General features: G+C 42.4%; 1 protein-coding gene across 1 annotated transcript in view; it reads left to right on the top strand.

Moving 5' to 3' along the window:
- The window catches only part of ASXL3 (ASXL transcriptional regulator 3), a 192495-nt gene that overhangs the window by 145052 nt on the left and 23915 nt on the right, over positions 1–23528 (top strand). Inside the window, exons 11-12 of the mRNA XM_077492629.1 lie at positions 11337–11442; positions 17735–19655. Coding sequence (XP_077348755.1) covers positions 11337–11442; positions 17735–19655 — 2027 coding nt within the window. The remainder of the gene's footprint in view (positions 1–11336; positions 11443–17734; positions 19656–23528) is intronic.

Below are 23528 nucleotides of genomic sequence, written 5' to 3' on the forward strand. Positions count from 1 at the left end.
GAACACAGATCTCTCTCTTCCCCCCCCCCCCCCCTGGTTAAAGCATCCCCCGCACAGTTAGCAAGCACTCCCTAGGAGCACATTTACACCTTTGATCACCCCTGATGTTAACCCCTTCCCTACCAGTGTCCTTAGTACAATGACAGTGCATTTTGTTAGAACTGATCACTGTATTGGTGTTACTGGTCCCCAAAACCTGTAACTTGGTGTCAGATTTGTACGCCGCAATGTCGCTGTCCCACTAAAAATCGCTGATCGCCGCCATTACTACTAAAAGTCTAAATACCATAAATATACCCCATAGTTTGTAGACAAGATAACTTTTGCGCAAACCAATCTATAGATGATTATTGAGATTTATTTTACCAAAAACATGTAGCAGAATATATATTGGCATAAATTGATGAAGAAATTAGATTTTATCCTCCCCTTTTTTTTTTTATTGGATGTGTTTTATAGCAAAAAGTAAAAAAAAAAAAAAAAAAAAAAACTGCAGAGGTGATCAAATTCCACCAGCAGAAAGCTTTATTTGTGGGGAAAAAAGGACAATTTTGTTTGGGTACAGTGTTGCATGAACATGCCAGTCCTCCTGATTTACTGTTTCAAACTGACCAAGCTAGGGCACAGTTCTTAACTGCTTCCTGACCAGCACACGATGATGTACGTCGGCAGAATGGCATGGACAGGCACTTGGGCATACAGGTACCTACCTTTAAATGTGCCGCCTTGCCATCACGCGCGCACTGGTCGGGACCTCCGTGAGTCCGATCGCAGATCCCATAGACTCGATCGCCGTGGGGATACCTGTGATCCTCTCACGGGGAGATGCTAAAGTAAACAAGCATCTCCCCGTTCTGCCTAGCAACAGTGACACTGATCTCTGCTCCCAGTGATGTGTAAAACACAGCCACGCCCCCCACAGTTAGCAACACGCCCCTAGGACACACTTAACCCCTACACTGCCACCTCCTGGTTAACCCCTTCACTGCCAGTGTCATTTACACAGGAATTAGTGCATTTGCATAGCACGGATTGCTGTATAAATGACAGTGGTCCCAAAAATGTGTCAAAAATGTCCAATGTGTCCTCCATAATGTCGCAGTCACAATAAAAATCGCTGATTGCCGCCATTACTAGTAAAAAAAAAAATATATATATATTAATAAAAATGCCATAAAACTATCCCCTATTTTGTAAACGCTATAACTTTTGCGCCAACCAATCACTAATCGCTTATTGGGATTTTTGTTTATCAAAAATATGTAGGAGAATACGTATCAGCCTAAACTGAGGAAAAATATAGTTTTTTTTATTCATTTTTGGGGGATATTTATTATAGCAAAATAAAAAAAAATGTGTTTTTTCAAAATTGACACTTTTTTTTTGTCTATAGCGCAAAAAATAAAAACCGCAGGGGTGATCAAATACCGCCAAAAGAGAGCTCTATTTGTAGGGAAAAAAATTACGTCAATTTTGTTTGGGAGCCACATCACACGACCGCGCAATTGTCAGTTAAATCGAAGCAGTGCCAAATCGCAAAAAGTGTTCTGGTCTTAAGCCAGCAAAATGGTCCAGTCCAAAAGTGTTTAATTGAGAAACATTAGTGTACTGCTGTATCTCTGCCTCCTTACACATCCTCCTGCCCAGCTCTGTTTTTTTTGTTTTTTTTGTCTCAACGTTTTATGGTGGACTGTGTCTTTTCCCTGTTCAAGCTGCTGCTGCCGCATCCCCTCTATAGTCACGAGGAGTCTTCATCCCTTGTGCAGAGAACATGATCTCTGAAAACAGAGATCATGTGATCACTTAAAAAGAAAGAAAAAAGTATTTAGAATGATATACTGTGTGTGTATGTGTGTATATGTAGGTATATACAGTGGATATGATGTCTATACACCCCTGTTAAAATGTCAGATTTCTGTGATGTAAAAAAAATTAGACAAAGATACATTAACAACTTTTTCCACCTTTAATGTGACCTATAAACTGTACAACCCAATTGAAAAACAAACTGAAATATTTTAGGGGAGGAGGGTGGGAGGAGGAAAAATGAAAAACTAAAATAATGTGGTTGCATAAGTGTGCACAACCTCTTATAACTTGGGATGTAGCTGTGTTCAGAATTAAGCAATCAGATTCAAACGAATGTTACATAGGAGTCAGTACACACCTGCCATCATTTAAAGTGCCTCTGATTAACCCCAAATAAAGTTCAGCAGTTCTAGTAGGTCTTTCCTGACGTTTTCTTAGTCGCATCTTACAGCAGAAGCCATGGTTCGCAGAGAGCTTCCAAAGCATCAACGGGATCTCATTGTTAAAATGTATCTGTCAGGAGAAGGGTACAAAAGAATTTCCAAGGCATTAGATATACTATGGAACACACTAACTGTGACATTACCAAGAACTGGACGTCCCTCCAAAATTGATGAGAAGAAAACTGGTCAGGAAGGCTGCCAAGGGGCCTACAGCAACATGTCTTATTCTTCATATGTCTGGGCTATGGGGTAGAATGGCAAGACTGAAGCCTTTTCTTACAAAGAACAACATCCAAGCCCGGCTAAATTTTGCAAAAACGCATCTGAAGTTTTTCAAAAGCATGTGGGAAAATGTGTTAAGGTCTGATGAAACCAAGGTTGAACTTTGTGGCCATAATTCCAAAAGATATGTTTGGCGCAAAAATAACACTGCACATCACCAAAAGAATACCATGCCCACAGTGAAGCATGGTGGTGGCAGCATCATGCTTTGGGGCTGTTTTTATTCAGCTGGATCAGTGGACTTAGTCAAGTTAGAGGGAATTGTGAACAGTTCCAAATACCAGTCAATATTGGCACAAAACCTTCAGGCTTCTGCTAGAAAGCTGAACATGAAGGGGAACTTCATCTTTCATCATGACAACGACCCAAAGCATACATCCAAATCAACAAAGGAATGGCTACACCATAAGAAAATTAAAGTTTTTAAATGGCTCAGCCAGAGCCCAGACCTGAATCTGAATGAAAATCTGTGGGGTGATCTGAAGAGGGCTGTGCACGGCAGATGCTCTCACAATTTGACAGCTTTGGTTTTGCAAAGAAGAGTGGGTAAATATTGCCAAGTCAATATATGCCATGCTGATAGACTCATAAACACTAAGTGCTGTAAAACAATCAAAAGGTGCTTCAGCAAAGTATTAGTTTCAAAGTGGATGTAAACCCCATTTTCTTTTTTTTATTAAGGCTTGCAGCTTGTACAGTGTAGGATTTCATGTCATCTGTGCCCAGTCTTGCCACGAAGAGTAAATCCAGCTCTGAGCAGTCCTCTAATCTTTTTTTCAAAATTTTCAAAAATGGAAAGACAGAGAAATGGGAGTCCATTCCCCCCCCCCCCCCTTGCTGTGAGTGACAGGTGATTTACGTATCTAATGCACAAGCCTGAGAGAGACATTCTGTGTACTTCAGACCCCCTCCTCCTTTCTTTTCCAGCTCTCCCAGGATTAGCTGCTCCACACCTCAGCATGATTGGGCATGCTGAAGTCATGTGGTGAGTTTTCTGGGTTTTGACTGGATGTTAGTGATCATAGCAGAAGTTCAGTGTAAGAAATACACAGGAGAAAATGCATGTTGACAAGGAGTGTAGAGGTGGGCAGGGATCTACTGACATCACGACTCCACCCACCGAGCTCCGGACAACAGACCCACCCACAGAATCTGCAGTTTTTCAGGTCTCATAGCAGACTGAGGGGAGACATTTGACAGGTAAGGACACATGCAGGAGGCATGTATATCCTTATAGATAACCACAATGGCAGTAGTTTAGAAAGGATACGAGTGGGTTTATATCCACTTTAAGGGTGTGAACACTTATGCAACCATACTATTTTATTTTCTTTATTTTTGCTTCCCTCCACCTAAAAGATTTCAGTTTGTTGTTCAACTGAGTTCTACCGTTTATAGGTCACATTAAAGGTGGAAAAAGTTCTGCAATGATATATCTTTGTCTCATTTTTCTTTTTTTTTTTTTTTTTTTTTTACATCACAGAAACCTGACATTTTAATAGGGGTGTGTAGACTTTTTATATCCGCTGTGTGTGTGTGTAGATACTGTATGTGTGTATATATATATATATATATATATATATATATATATATACACATACAGTATCTCACAAAAGTGAATACATTCACAATGTATAGTAGTGAGTGTACACCTTGTATAACAGTTTCAATTTGCTGTCCCCTCAAGATAACTCAACACACATCCATTAATGTCTAAACCGCTGGCAACAAAAGTAAGTACATCCCTAAGTCAAAATGTCCAAATTGGGCCCAAAGTGTCAATATTTTGTGTGGCCACCATTATCTTACAAGTACTGCCTTGTCCCTCTTTGGGCTTGGAGTTTACCAGCGCTTCACAGGTTGCCACTGGAGTCCTCCTTTGGTTTGAGGATGCCCCACAGATGCTCAGTAGGGTTTAGGTCTGGAGACATGCTTGGCCAGTACATCACCTTAACCCCCTAGCTTATTTAGCAAGGCAGTGGTTGTCTGTGTTTGGGGTCATTATTATGTTGGAATACTGCCCTGTGGCCCACCCCCGAAGGGAGGGTATCATGCTCTTCTTCAGTATGTCACAGTGCATGTTGGCATTCATGGTTCCCTCAGTGAACTGTAGCTCCCCAGTGTCGGCAACACTTATGCAGCCCCAGACTATGACACTCCCACCACCACACTTGACTGTAGGCAAGACACACTTGTCTTTGTACTCCTCACCTGGTTGCCGCCACACACGCTTGACACCATCAGAACCAAATAAGTTTATATTGGTCTCATCAGACCAGAAAACACAGTTCCAGTAATCCATGTCCTTAGTCTGCTTGTCTTCAGCAAACTGTTTATGGGCTTTCTTGTGCATCATCTTTTGGAAGCAACTTCAAATTGGTCTGCATGGCTCTCGATCCAAAAAGATGTAGTGTGCGGCGTATAATCTGAGCACTGACAAGCTGACCCCCCACTCCTTCAACCTCTGCAGCAATGCTGGCAGCATTTATACGTCCATTTCCCAAAGACAACCTCTGGCTATGATGCTGAGCACGTGCACTCAACTTCTTTGGTGGACCATGACGAAGCCTGTTCTGAATGGAACCTGTCCTGTTAAACCGCTGTATAGTCTTGGCCACCATGCTGCAGCTCAATTTCAGGATCTTGGCAATCTTATAGCCTAGGCCATCTTTATGTAGAGCAACAATCCTTTTTTTCAGATCCTCCGAGAGTTCTTTGCCATGAGGTGCCATGTTGAACTTCCAGTGACCAGTATAAGGGAGAGAGCGATAACACCAACATTTAACACACCTACTCCCCATTCACACCTGAGACCTTGTAACACTAACGAGTCACATGAAACCGTGGAGGGAAAATGGCTAATTGCGCCCAATTTGGACATTTTCACTTAGGAGTGTACTCACTTTTTTGCCAGCGTTTTACACATTGGCTGTGTGAGTTATCTTGAGGGGACAGCAAATTTACACTGTTGTACAAGCTGTACACTCACTACTTTACATTGTAGCAAAGTGGCATTTCTTCAGTGTTGTCACATGAAAAGATATAATAAAATATTTATATATAAATATATAGTGTATATATACAGTATCTCACACAAGTATTGGGACACCCACCTTTACACGCACATGAACTTTAAAGTGTTCCTAAACCCACAACAGTAAAATCAGTCTGTATATGCAGCAAAGCATGCACATTATACTCACTGTGGAACCTAAGGGGGTTAATCCTCCACATTGTGTAAAAAGAATAATTGTTCATGGCTTCTCTGATCCTCCCCTCCTTCCACTGTCCCCTGATAATTTCCTGATAACACAAATTCTAGACTGCACATGCTCAGTTTGGTATATATTGCTAGAGAGTTGTTTTTTTTCCTGGGGAAAGTGCATGAAATCAGCACAGGGGCAATTAGCACTGTGCAAACAGTGGGCCATGGCTCTTGCAGTCTCATTGGGCAGTCAGAAAACTCCTCTTACAACCTTTAACCAGTGCTTGGCTAGACACTGATAAAAGTCACAAGACTGTCCTAACTGCTGATGAGAAAAGGTATTTAACAGTTTATATTTACTAAAATAATTGCATTTCCATGTTCTGTGTACTGTGGAAGACCAGATATAGCGAATGCAGGGTCCTGGGTTTAGTAACACTTTAATGGAATCCCAATCTTCGCCCGTAGGGTTCAATATTGAGTTGGTCCACCCTTTGCAGCTATAACAGCTTCAACTCTTCTGGGAAGGCTGTCCACAAGGTTTAGAAGTGTGTCTATGGGAATGTTTGACCATTCTTCTAGAAGTGCATCTGTGAGGTCAGGCACTGATGTGCACGAGAAGGCCTGGCTTACAGTCTCCACTCTAATTCAGCCCAAAGGTGTTCTGTCGGGTTGTGGTCATTACTATGTGCAGGCCAGTCAAATTCCTCTACCCCAAATTCGCTCATCCATGTCTTTATGGACCTTGCTCAACCCGATAGAACACATTTGGGATGAATTAGAGTGGAGACTGCGAACCAGGCCTTCTCGTCCAACATCAGTGCTTAACCTCACTAATGTGCTTCTGGAAGAATGGTCAAACCTTCTGAACAGTGTTCCCAGAAGAGTGGAAGCTGTTATAGCTACACAGAGTGGGCCAACTCAATATTGAACCCTGCAAACTAAAACTGGGATGCCATTAACCACTTGGCGCCCATACTACGTCTATTGACGTCATGGGCTTTCAGTGGTTATATCTAAATGATGCCTGAGGCCACAGACATTATTCAGATATTGCTGTTTTCAGCCGGCGATTTCCTGCACCATAAGAACGATCATAGCGGCTGTTCCGCCGCTTGATCGTTCTTGCGGGAGGGGATGCTCCCGCCGCCCTCCAGTGCTTGTACCGACTCACTGTTTCCATCAGTGAGTCAGTCACAGGATCCACCGGCCCCAGCAAGTTACCATAGAGATTTCTGGTGGACCAGATCGTCCCCGGAGTCTCTATGATCGTTCGGAGGCCAGGCGCAATGTTATGACGTCACGCCCGGCCTCTGTATTCAAATTAACGGCGCCGATCTGGCTAGGAAGCCAGGATCGTTTTTTTTTTTTTTGTTTTTTTTTTTTATTCTTCCCAGCCTAGAGGTGAGATATGGGGTCTTATTGACCCCATATTTCACTGTAAATATGTCTGATCATGCCATATTCCTATTACAAGGGATGTTTACATTCCTTGTAATAGGAATAAAAGTCATCAATTTTTATTTTATTTTTTTTAAGTGTAAAACTAAAAAAATAAAAATAAAATTAACAATAAAAATAAAATTTATTTAAAGCGCCCCTGTCCCCGTGAGCTCGCACACAGAAGCGAACGCATACGTAAGTCCCGCCCACATATGAAAATGGTGTTCAAACCACACATGTGAGGTATCTCCGCGAACGTTAGAGCGAGAGCAATAATTCGCCTATGGGGATTTTTAAATACCAAAGTTTGGCGCCATTCCACGAGCGCGTGCAATTTTGAAGTGCGACATGTTGGGTATCTATTTACTCGGCGTATCCTCCTCTTTCACATTATTCAAAAAAATTGGGCTAACTTTACTGGGTTTTTTTTGTTTTTTTTTTTAAGCGTGAAACAGTTTTTTTTCTGAAAAAAACATTTTCTAAAAATTGCTGCGCAAATACCGTGCGAGATAAAAAGTTGCAACGAGCGCCATTGTATTCTCTAGGGTCTTTGCTAAAAAAACATTAAAAAAAAATTAGGAATTTTACATGTAGGAGAGAAATGTCAGAATTGGCCTGGGCGCGAAGTGGTTAAAGTCCATGTCCATGTCCATGTCAAGGCAGGTGTCCCAATACTATTGACAATATAGTGTATGTATATAGTGTGTGTGTGTGTGTGTGTGTGTATATGTGTATATATATATATATATATATATATATATATATATATATATATATATAATGTATATGTGTGTGTATGTATATACAGTGGTATGAAAAAGTGTTTGCCCCCTTCCTCATTTCCTGTTCCTTTGCATGTTTGTCACACTTAAGTGTTTCGGAACATCAAACCAATTTAAACAATAGTCAAGGACAACACAAGTAAACACAAAATGCAATTTGTAAATGAAGGTGTTTATTATTAAAGGTGAAAAAAAATCCAAACCATCATGGCCCTGTGTGAAAAAGTGATTGCCCCCCTTGTTAAAACATACTATAACTGTGGTTGTCCACACCTGAGTTCAATTTCTCTAGCCACACCCAGGCCTGATTATTGCCACACCTGTTCACAATCAAGGCATCACTTAAATAGGAGCTGCTTGACACAGTAAGGTCCACCAGAAGATCCTTAAAAGCTACACATCATGCCGAGACCCAAAGAAATTCAGGAACAATTGAGAAAGAAAGTAATTGAGATCTATCAGTCTGGAAAGGGTTATAAAGCCATTTCCAAAGCTTTGGGAATCCAGCGAACCACAGTGAGAGCCATTATCCACAAATGGCGAAGACATGGAACAGTGGTGAACCTTCCCAGGAGTGGCCGGCCGCCCAAAATTACCCCAAGAGCGCAGCGACGACTCATCCAAGAGGTCACAAAAGACCCCACAACAACGTCCAAGGAACTGCAGGCCTCACTTGCCTCAGTTAAGGTCAGCGTTCATGCCTCCACCATCAGGAAAAGACTGGGCAAAAATGGCCTGCATGGCAGAGTTCCAAGGAGAAAACCACTGCTGAGCAAAAAGAACATCAAAGCTCGTCTCAATTTCTCCACAACACTTCTTGATGATCCCCAAGACTTTTGGGACAACATTCTGTGGACCGATAAGACAAAAGTGGAACTCTTTGGAAGGTGTGTGTCCAAGTATATCTGGCGTAGAAGGAACACTGCATTTCATAAAAAGAACATTATACCAACAGTAAAATATGGTGGTGGTAGTGTGATGGTCTGGGGCTGTTTTGCTGCTTCAGGACCTGGAAGACTTGCCGTGATAAAAGGAACTATGAATTCTGCTGTCTACCAAGAGATCCTGAAGGAGAATGTCCGACCATCTGTTTGTGTACTCAAGCTGAAACGAACTTGGGTTCGGCAGCAGGACAATGATCCTAAACACACCAGCAAGTCCACCACCGAATGGCTGAAGAAAAACAAAATGAAGACTTTGGAGTGGCCTAGCCAAAGTCCTGACCTGAATCCTATTGAGATGTTGTGGTATGACCTTAAAAAGGCCGTTCATGCTCGAAAACCCTCTAATGTAACTGAATTAGGACAATTCTGCAAAGATGAGTGGGCCAAAATTCCTCCAGGACGCTGTAAAAGCCTCATTGCACGTTATCGCAAACGCTTGGTTGCAGTTGTTGCTGCTAAGGGTGGCCCAACCAGTTATTAGGTTTAGGGGGCAATCACTTTTTCACACAGGGCCATGATGGTTTGGATTTTTTTTCACCTTTAATAATAAACACCTTCATTTACAAATTGCATTTTGTGTTTACTTGTGTTGTCCTTGACTATTGTTTAAATTGGTTTGATGTTCCGAAACACTTAAGTGTGACAAACATGCAAAGGAACAGGAAATGAGGAAGGGGGCAAACACTTTTTCACACCACTGTATGTATATATATATATATATATATATATTGCCCTGCATTTGTTTTAAACTGAATGGTTTGTTAACGATAAATGCTCACGTATACATGATATGCAGACAGGGGGTCATAGAAAAGCATTGCTCAAATGTTTTATTTGATTTCAGCTTTAACCCTTTGACCTAAATATTTACGTGTGTATCAAAGTTATTACTAACAATTGAAGACATCTCTGATCTTAAAATACCAGAAGAGCCAAGGATTTGCCTGCTCCACGGGGTCAGTATGTTCATTAAACAGTATAGGACAATTTTGATACCCCGTCTCCTAAATGCAGCAAAAAGATTAATCCCCGTCAGTGGAAAGATCCAGAGAGCCCCTCTCTGAAAAGCTGGTTATGTACAATTAATAACATTTATAACCTAGAGCTTTTAAAGTTTAGTGGTCAAATAGGAGAAGTAGGGTTCAAAAAAATATGAAAAGATTGGGTAAAATATAAGCAATCAGCGAGATACGCCAAAAGGATGGCAGAAGTTTTACAGCACGATTAAGACCCCTTTCACACCACACCACCCATAGCGTGGGCGGTAAAGCACCGCTATTTTTAGCAGCGTTCTACCGCTGGATTTGCGGCGCCTTTCGGCCGCTAGCAGAGCGTTTTTACCCCCCCGCTAGCGGTCGAGAAAGGGTTAAAACCGCCGGCAATACGCTGCAATAGCAGCATTTTGCCGGCGGTATTACAGCGCTGCCCCATTGATTTCAGTGGGGAGCAGCAGTGGAGGAGCGGTAAACACACCTCTCCTTCACCGCTGGCAGGACTTTTCCCTGCTGGCAGGACTTTTCCCTGACGTTCTGCCAGCGCACCGCTGTAGTGTGAAAGCCCCCCGGCTTTCACACTACAAACAATGGTGCAGCTTTTTTAGGAAGGATTGCAGGCGCTATTTCTAACGCTATAGCGCCTGCAAAACGCCCTAGTGTGAAAGGGGTCTAAGGGCCGAAAGGGTAGGACTTTAGTTATTTGGGGAGACCGTGGGGTGGGGGTAGGGGGTTGGGAGGGATAACATTTTGCAAATACATGTATATAGTGAACTGTTTTGTATGTAGTCTAAGACCCCTTTCACACCACACCGCCCATTGCGTCGGCGGTAAAAAGCCGCTATTTTAGCGGCGTTTTACCGCCGGACTTGCGGCGCATTTCGGTCGCTAGCAGGGTGCTTTTACCCCGGCTAGCGGCCGCGAAAGGGTTAAAACCACGGGCAATATGCCGCAATAGCGGCGTTTTGCCGGCGGTATTACAGCGCTGCCCCATTGATTTCAATGGGGAGCAGCGGTGGAGGAGCGGTAAACACACCGCTTCTTCACCGCTCCAAAGAAGCTGCTGGCAGGACTTTTTTCTGACGTCCTGCCAGCGCACCGCTGTAGTGTAAAAGCCCTCGGGCTTTCACACTACATACAATGGTGCAGCTTTTTTAGGGCGGATTGCAGGCACTATTTCTAACGCTATAGCGCCTGCAAAACGCCCTGGTGTGAAAGGGGTCTAAAGGAAAAAAATATATATATATACTTATCAAAGGATATTTTATTTGATATTTAAAGATTTAGATGAACATGTGTCACCAGTACACATATAAAACCATTTATGTTACTTGCAACTACTTTGCAAGAATCTGCAAAATAAAGTAAAAAATCTGCCAAACTACCCTGGGTTTCTTTTCTTATGTCCTTTTTTTTTTTTACTTTTTTTTTTTTAGGAGAATTTACTCCAGAAATGCAAATGCGAATCAGACAAGAAATTGAAAAGGAAAAGAAGACAGAAGTTTGGAAAGAAAGATTTTTTGAGAAGTTTTATGGAGAAAAGTAAGGAAGTTTTTATTTCAATTATTAATTGTATTTGTATTGTAAAATGTATGCACTGCAACCAACAAGATTGAACAACATATTATTATTATTATTATTATACAGGATTTATATAGCGCCGACAGTTTACGCAGCACTTTACAACATTAGGGCAGACAGCACAATTACAATATTCAATGCAGGGGGGAAATCAGAGAGCCCTGCTCGTTAGAGCTTACAATTTAGGAGGGAGGGTCAACTTATAAAAAAGGGTAATAGCAGTGGGGGATGAGCTAATGGAGAAAATAGTGCAGTTGTTAGATGGAGGCAGGATAGGCTTCTCTGAAAGGAAAGTTTTCAGGGATTGCCTAAAAGTGGATAACTTTGGAGATAGTCTGGCAGATTGGGGTAGCGAATTCCAGAGGATGGGCGAGGCTCGGGAGAAGTTGTGGAGGCGGATGTGGGAGGAGGTGATAAGGGAGCTAGAGAGCAGGAGGTCTTGGGAGGAACAAAGAGGGCGATTAGGTTGGTATTTTGTGACTAGGCTAGTGATGTAGCTGGGGGCAGAGTTGTGGATGGCTTTGTAACTTATTGTTAGTATTTTGAATTTAATTCGTTGGGCAAGTGGCAGCTAATGGAGGGATTGACAGAGAGGGGTAGCAGACACTGCAGTTTGTAAGGTGTATGAGTCTGGCAGCAGCATTCATGATGGACTGAAGGGGTGAATAGTCTATTTAAAGGTAAGCCAATGAGGAGGGAGTACATATTTTCCCCAGTCCCCATGCAAGTCTTATACTCACATGTCCCTAATTCGCTAAGATATCACCCATGTAGCTGCTAAGTCTTGTCAAAATCTTTTGAGCCAGGCCCACGCATGTGCAGTATACTCTCCATTTCTATGGAGAGTTCGAACTTTTGCTGGAGCATGGACTTGGAACAAAGAGTGTACTGTGCATGTGCGAGCCGGCTCAGAAGGGTTTGGCAAGCATCTCATCTCTAAGCCCCTGTACACACGGTCTGAAATTCAGACGGAAAAGATCCGATCGGACCATGTTGTCGGATAATCCGACCATGTGTGGGCTACATCAGACTTTTTCCGTCGGAATGTCTGACCAACAAAGTTTGAGAGCTGGATATAAAATTTTCCGACAACATGATCCGATCGGACTTTGTCCGATCGTTTGTAGAGAATTCCGATTGGACACAGTGCCATGCATGCTCAAATCAAATTACGAGACCAAAGCTATTGGCTACTAGCCGCAACATAGTGCCGTCGCAACGAACGTCATCACGCTCTGAACGATCGGATTTTCCGACAACTTTTTCCGACCGTGTGTATGCAACACCAGTTTCGGACAAAATCCATTGGAAAAAATCTGATGGATTTTGTTGTCGGAATGTCCGACGTGTGTACAAGGGCTTAAAGCGGTAGTAAACCCAGTTTCAAAAAACACTTGCGTTCCCGGCATTCCAGAAATGCTAACTTTCACATTGGTTGTGCTCTCAACCAAACTTTCAAACCATCCAATGGCTGGTTTCATAACTGATCACATGTGCAGCATTATGGCAGTTGAAGAATCATTAGAGGCCAAGATGGCAGCTTCCTTGACTGAAAACGATAGAAGGGTTTACTTCCGCTTTAAAGAAATATCCTCTAGATCTTATTGTGGAGCTGCATATGTTCACTCCTCTTGCTTGGTATGTTTAGTGGTATAAAACATGGGCAAATGTACTGTACATTTATTGCAGAGATGTACAAAATATGATTGTTATATATTTTTGCCTGGACATACACCATAATTACATGCCCTATTTATGATTATGTAATAATGTTTATTAATCATGAATTATATCATTTTTATTGCTAGCATTTAGTTTTTTTTTGTTTGTTTTGTTTTTTTAATAAAGGAGTGCCTTAATCTCTTGTCATTTCTAAAATTCTAAAATACATTTTGTGCAGCAGTTGATGCTATATCACACTTTTAAATTTAAATTGCCAAAGTGCGTAAAATAGGTTATGACCAATACTGTATACCAGGTTGCCTTGTAAAGTAAAAAAAAACATGCACCTGTTCAGTTCACGTCAAACCAGTTACTGTTTTTAGTGTTCCACTGACAGTTATTAACTCTAGCTTTGCTCTGCTCCTACTCTCTTCTTTTTCTCTATTTCACACTTTATTCCATTACATTAATAAATTAACATACTGTACATCCAACCCATTCGTGGGCAGACTGGAGACATGTAGTCTGCTGCAGACATGTAGTTTTCTTATGTATTCTGTCATTGAGAACTGAGAGGAGAGAAGTGGGAGCAGTTTTTCGCTGGGGTGAAAGGACAGGTAAGGGGCCACTAAGCATCGGGGTAGACCCAAGGACTGATAACTGTATTTGACTATCACTGGACACACACAGTGGCCACCATTACCACTAAATTCAAAAGAAAGGGATATGAGGGTGCTGAAACTGCTATTTGAGTCCAATATCACCAGGGTAAAGTATTTCTGAAATTCACTGGCTCTGGTCAGCACCTCTCATAAACCAGGGGAGATCTCCAATTGTAAGCTGGATGGAGTCCGGAAGTAGGTAACGTAGAATCCAATTATTTTTTTTTTAAATAATTGGTATGGTGCTCTTTTATCAATCCATTTTTGAGCAAGTTTTTCAGTTTTAATCACTTGCCAAATGCAATACGTGCGTGTGCGTGCGTGTGTGTGTTGCGGATTGTAAGTGGTTTACAGGGATTATGGTCGAAGATATCAGCCATAACCCCAGTATTGTTTATGGCATCCGGCAGCTGGCTTTCTCATGAAAGTATTCTGGGTGGTTTATGAATCGCTGCAATGTTTTCAGAAGCAGTGTAGGGAACATGTGTCGCCCCCCACCCCTGCTGCTCGCCGGTGTTTTTCTGGCTTTCACTCATTCGCCCAAGAAACATTCCGATGGGGCCGCCGGCTGATCACACAGATCAAAGACAGACACAGGTGAAAAAACAGTAGATTCGCTTTGATTGCCTCTATGGCCTTGGAGGACTGGAGCAATGTCATGACATCACTTCCGGTCCAGGCTGGAAGTAAACAATTTAATTTTTTTTTCATATATTTTGCTTTTAACAGTAAAGAAGAGATTTGGGGTCTTTTTGACCCCAGATCTCTCCATAAAGAGGACATGTCATCCTTCTCTCTATTAAAGTGGATGTTTAAGGGATTAAAAGTTAAAGGGACAGTGTAAAAAATAATAAAGTCAAATAAATGAGAAAATAATATTTAATGCGGCCCCATGCCTTCGTACTCGTCTGCAGAAGCGAACGCATACCTAAGTCACGCACACATTTGTAAATGTTATTCTCACCACACGTGAGGTATCGCCGCAAACGTTAGAGCGAGAGTGATAATTCTAGCGCTAGACCTCCTCTGTAACTCTAAACAGGTAACCTGTAAAGGTGTTTAACCACTTCAATACAGGGCACTTAAACACCTTCCTGCCCAGACCAATTTTGAGCTTTCAGCGCTGTCGCACTTTGAATGACAATTGCGCGGTCATGCTACACTGTACCCAAATGAAATTTTTAGCATTTTTTTCCCACAAATAGAGCTTTCTTTTGGTGGTATTTGATCACCTCTACGGTTTTTATTTTTTGCGCTACAAATAAAAAAATACCGAAAATTTTGAAACAAAAAATGTTTTTTTTTGTTTCAGTTTCAAAACTTTGTAAATAAGTACGTTTTCTCCTTCACTGATGGGCACTGATGGGGCTACACTGATGGGCACTGATAAGGTGGCACTGATGGGCACCAATGTGGCACCAATGAAGTGGCACTGATAGGCGGCACTGATGGGCGTCACGGATGGGCGACACGGACGGACACTGATAGGTGGCACAAATTGGCACTGATAGCTGGCACAGATGGGCGGCACGGATGGGCGGCACGGATGGGCATGGATAGGCGGCACAGGTGGGCATGGATAGGCGGCACAGGTGGGCATGGATAGGCGGCACAGGTGGGCATAGATAGGCGGCACAGGTGGGCATGGATAGGCGGCACAGGTGGGCACTCATAGGCGGCACAGGTGGGCACTCATAGGCGGCACAGGTGGGCACTCATAGGCGGCACAGGTGGGCACTCAGGCGGCACAGGTGGGCACTCATAGGCGGCATCGGTGTTATAGTAATGGATGCCAATCAGTGCCAAACAATAATGCATGCCAATCAGTGATGCCCATTGTGGCCACTGATTGGCATCCATTATGGGCACTGATTGGCACCCATTGTGCTGACTGGCACCCTGGTGGTCTAGGGAGGATTATGGATTTTTATTACCTTTTCCCTGGTGGTCTAGTGGTGTCCCTGGTGGTCCAGTGTGGGCATCCTCGGGGGGGGCTGTGCTGATAATCGATCAGCACAGACCCCCCCTGTCAGAGGAGCAGCCGATCGGCTCTCCTCTACTCGCGTCTGACAGACGCGAGTGAGGGAAAGCCGATCACCGGCTCTTCCCATTTACACTGTGATCAGCCGTGATTGGACACGGCTGATCACATGGTAAAGAGTCTCCGTTGGAGACTCTTTACCGAGATCGTAGTTGCCGGGTGTCAGACTGACACCCCGCAACAACGATCGCCGCGATGCGCGCCCCCGGGGGTGCGCAGCGGCTCATAATCCTAATCACGTCATATGACGTCCGGTTAGGATTATGAAACCACTTTGCCGCCGTCAATTTGTAATAGGGCGGGCGGCAAGTGGTTAAAGTGTTGCATATGGGGATTTTTAAGCACTGTCGTTTTATTGCCTTTCCACAAGCGTGCATCATTTTAAAGTGTGACATGTTGGGTATCCATTTACTTGGCACAACATTTTCTTTAGCATTTTCCAAAAATTTTGGATAAATATTGTTTAGCTCTTAATTGTATTAACTACTTCTGACCCCTACATAAAGCATATGTTAATTTAAATATAAAAAATAAAAACACATATGCAGTATGCAACACCTACACATTTCCCATATTTTGTCCCTTTAAAAAACCCTTCTGGAAAAGAGGAATACCTGTTGATCTCTTATTTTTCTTATTTTGGGATGACAACACACAGGATTTTGAAGAATGAGTAGTGTCAGCTCCACCCACTGTATTTTGTTAAACTGTTGTACCACTCCTGCTGTTTTTTAATCCACTGCATAGGGACTAATTGACTTCTTGTCCAAGATGAGAACAGGAAGGACTAAACAATCACTCTGAGATTACACAGGCAGAGAGCATAGGACAGTTCTAATTTTCTGGCAAGATCAACATTTTTTTTTTTTTTTTTGCACTTGTAAAACAGACATTACAAAACCCATTCATTGTTATATTTAACAGACCAGAAGAGAGGATATAAGAGAAGACAGGAGAAATTACCAGGAGGAACCACAACTATTGTCAGGATATGACCACTGCTTCAACTTGTGGAGCAGTAACAACTATCTAGGGAATTATTGTTACTGTACTTAGGAAGCGGTTATTGCTTTCCTGAGTAAGGACCACCACGTTAACAATGCTACACTTGGGAAATACCTGCCAGTAATCTCAGGAAGTGTCCAACTCTTTAACTCTGCTATAACTAGGCAGTGACTGCCTCTATAATCATAACTAGACCCTGGAAGGAACTACCACAGCATTACCGCTAGAGCTACTACCAGAATGAACTGGGTCTTGTCCTTTTGTTAGGACACTCATAGAATTAGATGGTTCCTGCTTTGCTATTTTTAGTACTGTTTATGTAACAGAATGATTTACCTGGCTCTCAGAATGTGGAGCAGCTTCCTGTTGTAGGGCACATTTGCCAGGCCCTGTTTTTAAAGTAGAACTATAGGCAAAACTTTTTTTCATTCTGGATAGAACATGGGAGGGTTATAACCCATCAGATTTTTTTTTCGCCATCTGTCCCATTGTGGAGATTTTCCTTTACATCCTGTCCTATAGCCAAACAGAAAGTGAGAGGAAATTCCTACAATTTAAGGGCATTCATTGGCTACCCCCAGGTCAAAAGAACTAGTGTTCCCATTGGAAGATTTTTCCCCTCATACTTTTTTTTTTTTTCTTTCACTTTCAATGATAATGGTAAACAGGACAAATAGAGACGGTGAATCTCCTTAACAACGACACAGACAGCAATGCAAAAGGGACAGGTGGTCTAATCCCTCTCCACTCTATCCAAAAGTGAAAAAAGTTTTGCTATTAGTTATACGTTAAGCTTTTTTAAGTTCAGATTTTAAAACTACTTTTCTTTTTAATAATTTGGTTTGACGGCTCTGAGATTCTTTCCCTTTTCTTTTGTATGTAGGTCTGGAATGTCCAAAGAGGAATCGTTACAACTCACCTCTGCACAAAACAGCAGTGAAGATGAATGCAGTTCTCTAGAAACATCTTTGAATTTACCTGGTCCATCTACTCAGTTTGAGAGTAGCACACCAGCTAGTGATGAAACGCCTGCTGTGTTGGAAACTGAAGTTGTTGAAGAAACTGTGTGTAACCTTGTGTGCAACATGGATCAGGTTACATCCAAGGATGTGATGGGAGAGGGAGAATTAGAGGACATACTCATATCTGAAGAGTCATTAATTCATGAAGAGATTGCAGAAGAGGTGGAGACCAGCATTTGTGAGTGTCATGAAGATGTTGATAAAGATGAAGTAGAGCTTGCTGAAGAGGTAACAAACCAAGACTCACAGAATGGAGATGAAGAAGAGCCTGCAGAAAATGTTGAATCCTGTGTTGTCATGGAGGATGAATTGGTGCCTAATTCAGAATGTAAAACTGAGGAAGAAGTTAAATGTGATGAGGAGCAAGGAACCCCCCTGGAAGTCACAAGTGATATAACTGATTGCAGGTCACCAACTCCTTCTGTGTCCTCTCATAGTTCCTCTGGGGAACCAGCTGAACAAGATGCACCACCAACTGAAGATTTACATACATCAGAGGATAATGGTGCATGCAGTGCAACCGCTGATTCTACATGCATTGAGGAGAATGCTGCTGTTGAGATGGAATTGATCAGTGAGCCAGAGGAACAGTTTTCTGAAGCTGCATGTGTTTCTGAGACATCCTTTTCTTCCCAAAGTCCAGAAGGAGGATGTGTAAGCCTGGCTTCTCCTGGAGGTGACACACAGTCTGCTTCAGAGGAACCTTACACTCCTGCATCTGTTGAAGCTGCTTTTCTGTCTGAGGTGTCAAGTTTTGAAAATGCTGAGTCAGAAAGTCAACAAAAAACAACTGCAGAAAGCCCCCCAACTTCTGTAGCTTCAGATGTCTCACCACTTTCCACCTCTCCAGTGTTATCAGAAGCATCTCCTGCCTCTAATCATCCACTAACACCTGAACCGTCTCCAGCATCTAACTTGCCATTAACTTCTGAAGCCTCTCCCATGTCAGATGTACCTTTAATATCAGAAACATCTTCTTTATCTTCAATAGCACTTGCATCTGAAACTGGACATACAACAAATTTACCTGCAAATTCAGATGCGTCTTCTGCATATAGCCCCCCTCCAAATGATCACCTCTCGCCTAGGCAAGCAAGTTCCCCAACTTCATCTGATGAATCTCGATCACCCTCAAAAGACGAGACTGATGCTTACTCTGAGGCATCACAAGCAGACACCATTGGTACAGAGCATGAAAGCTCTGAAAACCTAAAATATAATTCAGAAACTCCAAATTCTGATACTTCTTTGTCAGAAGATGCTTTGACTCAAAAACATTATAAGACTGAGACAGACCAGGAGAAACAAAGTGTCTCATCTGCCACTGAACTGTCACCACCTGATACCATAACAATTAAAAACAATTCAAGTCATTATAGGATTCTTGATAAAAAATATTTATCTCCCTCTCAAGAAGGATTTGATGGAATCCATTCTAAGAACAATGAGTCTGTTCACTCAAAGTCTCACGATAAACCTTATTGTACCTCAGCAGAAGTATCTGGATATTATGAATCTTCCAGAAGTAAATCTCATAAACAGCAAGCCGGCTCCCAAAGCAGTTCCCATTGCAAGTCATATGAACATAGTAAACAGCCTGAAACAATTAGTCGTGAACCTGAAATTTCAAAAAGAAAAACGGCAGAGCTGCATACTTTTGGTAACTACAAAGAGAAACGACCAAGAATAGATGATGACCATCCAACTCGATCATCCTCCAATTCTAGTCAAGCTGACAGGGAGCACCCACCTAGGGAAGAGCCGCGAGTTCCACCTCTCAAGGTAAAATGCCTGACTATCTGTAAATTTCCTTTTCAGAATATAAGAATAATGTGTGAAAATCACACGCTAATTATAAGTGTAAACTGCTGCATTTATACCACTTCTTGGATACAAGGAGATAATGGGAAAAAAATTATAACAACAGTGTTATCAACTGGTGTTAAATAAACAAGTGTCCATGTGTATCAAAAAATATTCCATTGGTATTCCATCAACTGGATGTGCTATCCACCGTTCCCCGTGATAATAAAGTATAACAATCCAAATGAAAATGAAATTGGCCTCTTACCAACTCCCGATCTCTAGATCTAGAGATCATCTAACCTGCCTGGCCACATCCTCTGTGTGCCTCCCGACCTCCAAGATGAATAGATGGATCCAACGCTCAGCATCCCCGCACCACTCACTCTGGACTCTGACTCCACACTGACAGTGTACTCCACAGCATCCCAGCACAGCTTGCCTCAATCAGGATGATCACTGTGCTTCACTCAGGTGTGTATGCAGGATAAGGGAAGACAGAAAAGAAGGCTCATCGCATAGTATGTGAAAACAGGGGGTTTAAGCTAAAATTTGCACTTACACCAGATATACTAATATTAGGCAGTAGAGAGGATGATCCAGCATGGAGATCACCAACAAATCTGGATGTTCAATTATATATAAATATATAATTTATTAAGTAAAAAATATAATTAAAAAAAGTAAAATAGGTTTATATTAAAACTAATGATGATGAGTATTGATTAAATCATCAGTCACATGGATAATGTTATCTATAGAGATAGACCCCAGCTCCATCCTCCATTCCCAGATGTACATTGTTAAGGGAAAACGCGTTTGGAATCAGATAGGAGCTGTGACATGATGAGCATACAGATTTGTTGGTGATCTCCATGCTGGATCATCCTCTCTCTACTGCCTAATATTATCTCTGTTGTAGGTGAATATTTTAGCTTAAATAAACCCCCTGTTTTTACATACTATACATTGAGTAAATAATTGAAAAATGGTATGCTTATTCTAACATAAACCAAAAACAGAACATAATAAATATAATTGCATAAAGTCCCATAGATATGTACCGTATTTTCCGGACTATAAGGCGCACCGGATTATAAGGCGCACTAGCAATGATCGGCTGCTAATGGGATATTTCCATATATAAGGCGCACCGGACTATAAGGCGCACTGGATTATAAGGCGCATTTAATGAAACAAAACTCTGATGCGGTACCGTAAGTCAAATTTTATTCAACTCTTTAGCAATAACCATAAAATGGTCTATAACAATAACTCTTAACACTGTTCAGTTAAATACAAAACCAGACACTCACTTTTTCACTTTATTCTTCAATAACTCTTAACACTGTTCAGTTACCGGTGAATACCGTACAAAACCAGACACTCACTTTTTCACTTTATTCTTCTCCCGCAAATCCATCAAATTCTTCATCTTCAGTGTCTGAGTTTAACAATTGGGCGATTTCGGCATCAAGCACGCCCGTATCCCTCTCATCATTCTCATCAGTATCCGAGTCAGGCTCGTTGCTGTCATCGGTACCGGTACTTAGCTGTTCAGTGATAATTCCGGACTTCTTGAAAGCTCGGATTACACTGGTGACTGATACCTTCGCCCAGGCATCCACGATCCACTGGCAGATAGTGGCGTAACTCGCCCGGCGTTGCCTCCCTGTGTTGGTGAATGTGTGTTCGCCTTCTGTCATCCAATGCTCCCGCGCAGCTCGCAATTTAACTTTAAATGACCTGTTGACACCTATATCTAGTGGCTGCAGTTATTTGGTTAATCCACCCGGAATGATGGCAAGCACCGAATTAGTTTTCTTCACTTGGGCTTTGACAGTATCTGTCAGATGGGCGCGCATGGAGTCACAGACCAAAAGGAATGAAGATTTGTGGAAAAAGCCACCCGGTCTCTTGACGTAAACCTCTCTCAGCCACTCACTCATCTTCTCCTCGTCCATCCAGCCCTTCGGGTTAGCCTTGATGATGATGCCAACCGGGAACTTTTCTTTTGGCAGTGTCTTCCTCTTGAAAATGACCATGGGTGGTAGTTTCTGGCCATTAGCCTGGCAACCGAGAACTACAGTGAAGGATGACTTCTCGTTTCCTGTAGTGCGTATAGATACCGTACTGGTCCCTGTTCTCTCGACAGTACGGTTTACAGGGATATCAAAGGTAAGGGGGACCTCGTCCATGTTGGTGATGTGCTCTGGCCGGATCTTCTGTTCATTGATCTTGTTCTTGCAGTAGGTACGGAAAATGGCCAGCTTTTCTTCGTAATCCTTTGGCAGTTGCTGTGACATAGTGGTTCTTGTGCGGATAGAGAGATTCCGCCTTTTCATGAAACGGAAGCACCAAGAGGGACCTCCTCGAAAGCCGTTGATCTCCATGTCGCGTGCGATCGCTGTTGCTTTGAGTCGAATAGAGACAGTAGAGACACTTCTAACTGCGGTTCTCTGTTCAATAACCCACTGTTCAATTTTGTCCTCCAACTGTGGCCATCTTGCTTTGTTTCCTCGGAAACTCAGTTTGGTCTTCTTTACCTGGCGCAGGGCATCTTCTTGCTTCCTCCACTTCCGTACCATTGATTCATTAATGTTGAATTCTCTCGCAGCTACTCTATTTCCATGCTCTACTGCATGACTGATAGCCTTCAGTTTGAAATCCGCATCATAAGCATGTCTCTTAACAGGAGCCATTTTTGGGGCAGCGGGTATACCGTAGAAAATGAACGAATGAATGCGCACACCTCCTGACTAAGATGGCCGTAATGCCCAATCCAAGAAGTGCAGCTTCCTAGCTTTGGTAATCCCACGAAGCTGCACTGCTTGGATTGGGCATTACGGCCATCTTAGTCAGGAGGTGTGCGCATTCATTCGTTAATTTTCTACGGTATACCCGCTGCCCCAAAAATGGCTCCTGTTAAGAGACATGCTTACGAAGCGGATTTCAAACTCATTGCTATCAGTCACGCAGTAGAACAACCTGAGAGAGGTTTACGGTACGTCGGTTTACGGTAAGAGACCGGGTGGCTTTTTCCACAAATCTCCATCCCTATTGATCTGTGACTCCATGCACGCCCATCTGACAGATACTGTCAAAGCCCAAGTGAAGAAAACTAATTCGGTGCTTGCCATCATTCCGGGTGCATTAACCAAAGAACTCCAGCGATGTCAACAGGTCATATATAAGGCGCACGGTCGATTTTGTGAGAAAATTTAGGGCTTTTAAGTGCGCCTTATAGTCCGAAAAATACGGTAAATAATAAAGTCCTCTTAATGAGTTAATAGTGACTTCTTAAGTGTTCATACGTTGCTCCTCCAAACGTTTCCGTGACCATCCTCCAAACGTTTCCGTGACAAGTGACACCATTTTCACCACCGAGTGCAATGCCCACTCACCTTAAGAGATGACCCCACTGGGTCAAGTAGTGCCTTTAAAATATAAAATCTTAAATAGTCCCAAAAACATGGGTGTGCTGCTGATGAAGGTAGGTATTCAGTGTATCCTTTAGTATGTAGATCTCAGCTGTTCTCTGAGGTTGCTCACAGTGCATAAAGAAAGGAAAACTTTCATTGCGCAATATTATAAGTAAAGCACGGATTAATTGCAATATTACACTCACACAATTTATCGTCTTATATATAACATCAAAATTCTATAAGGCAAATCGGGGAGATCTGAAGCTCTGCTCCTCACCGCTACTACAGGGTAACAGACACTGGAAGTGATGTCACCAACTCCTTCCGACACGTGCCACAGATCACGTGACTTCTTCAAGGGATCACTCTTAACCCATTAAGAGGACTTTATATAATTTATATATTTACACATCTATGGGACTTTGTG

This window comes from Lithobates pipiens, unplaced genomic scaffold (assembly GCF_037356315.1).
Source record: "Lithobates pipiens isolate NorthernLeopardFrog02 unplaced genomic scaffold, aLitPip1_a1.2 Scaffold_19, whole genome shotgun sequence".
NCBI lineage: Eukaryota > Metazoa > Chordata > Amphibia > Anura > Ranidae > Lithobates > Lithobates pipiens.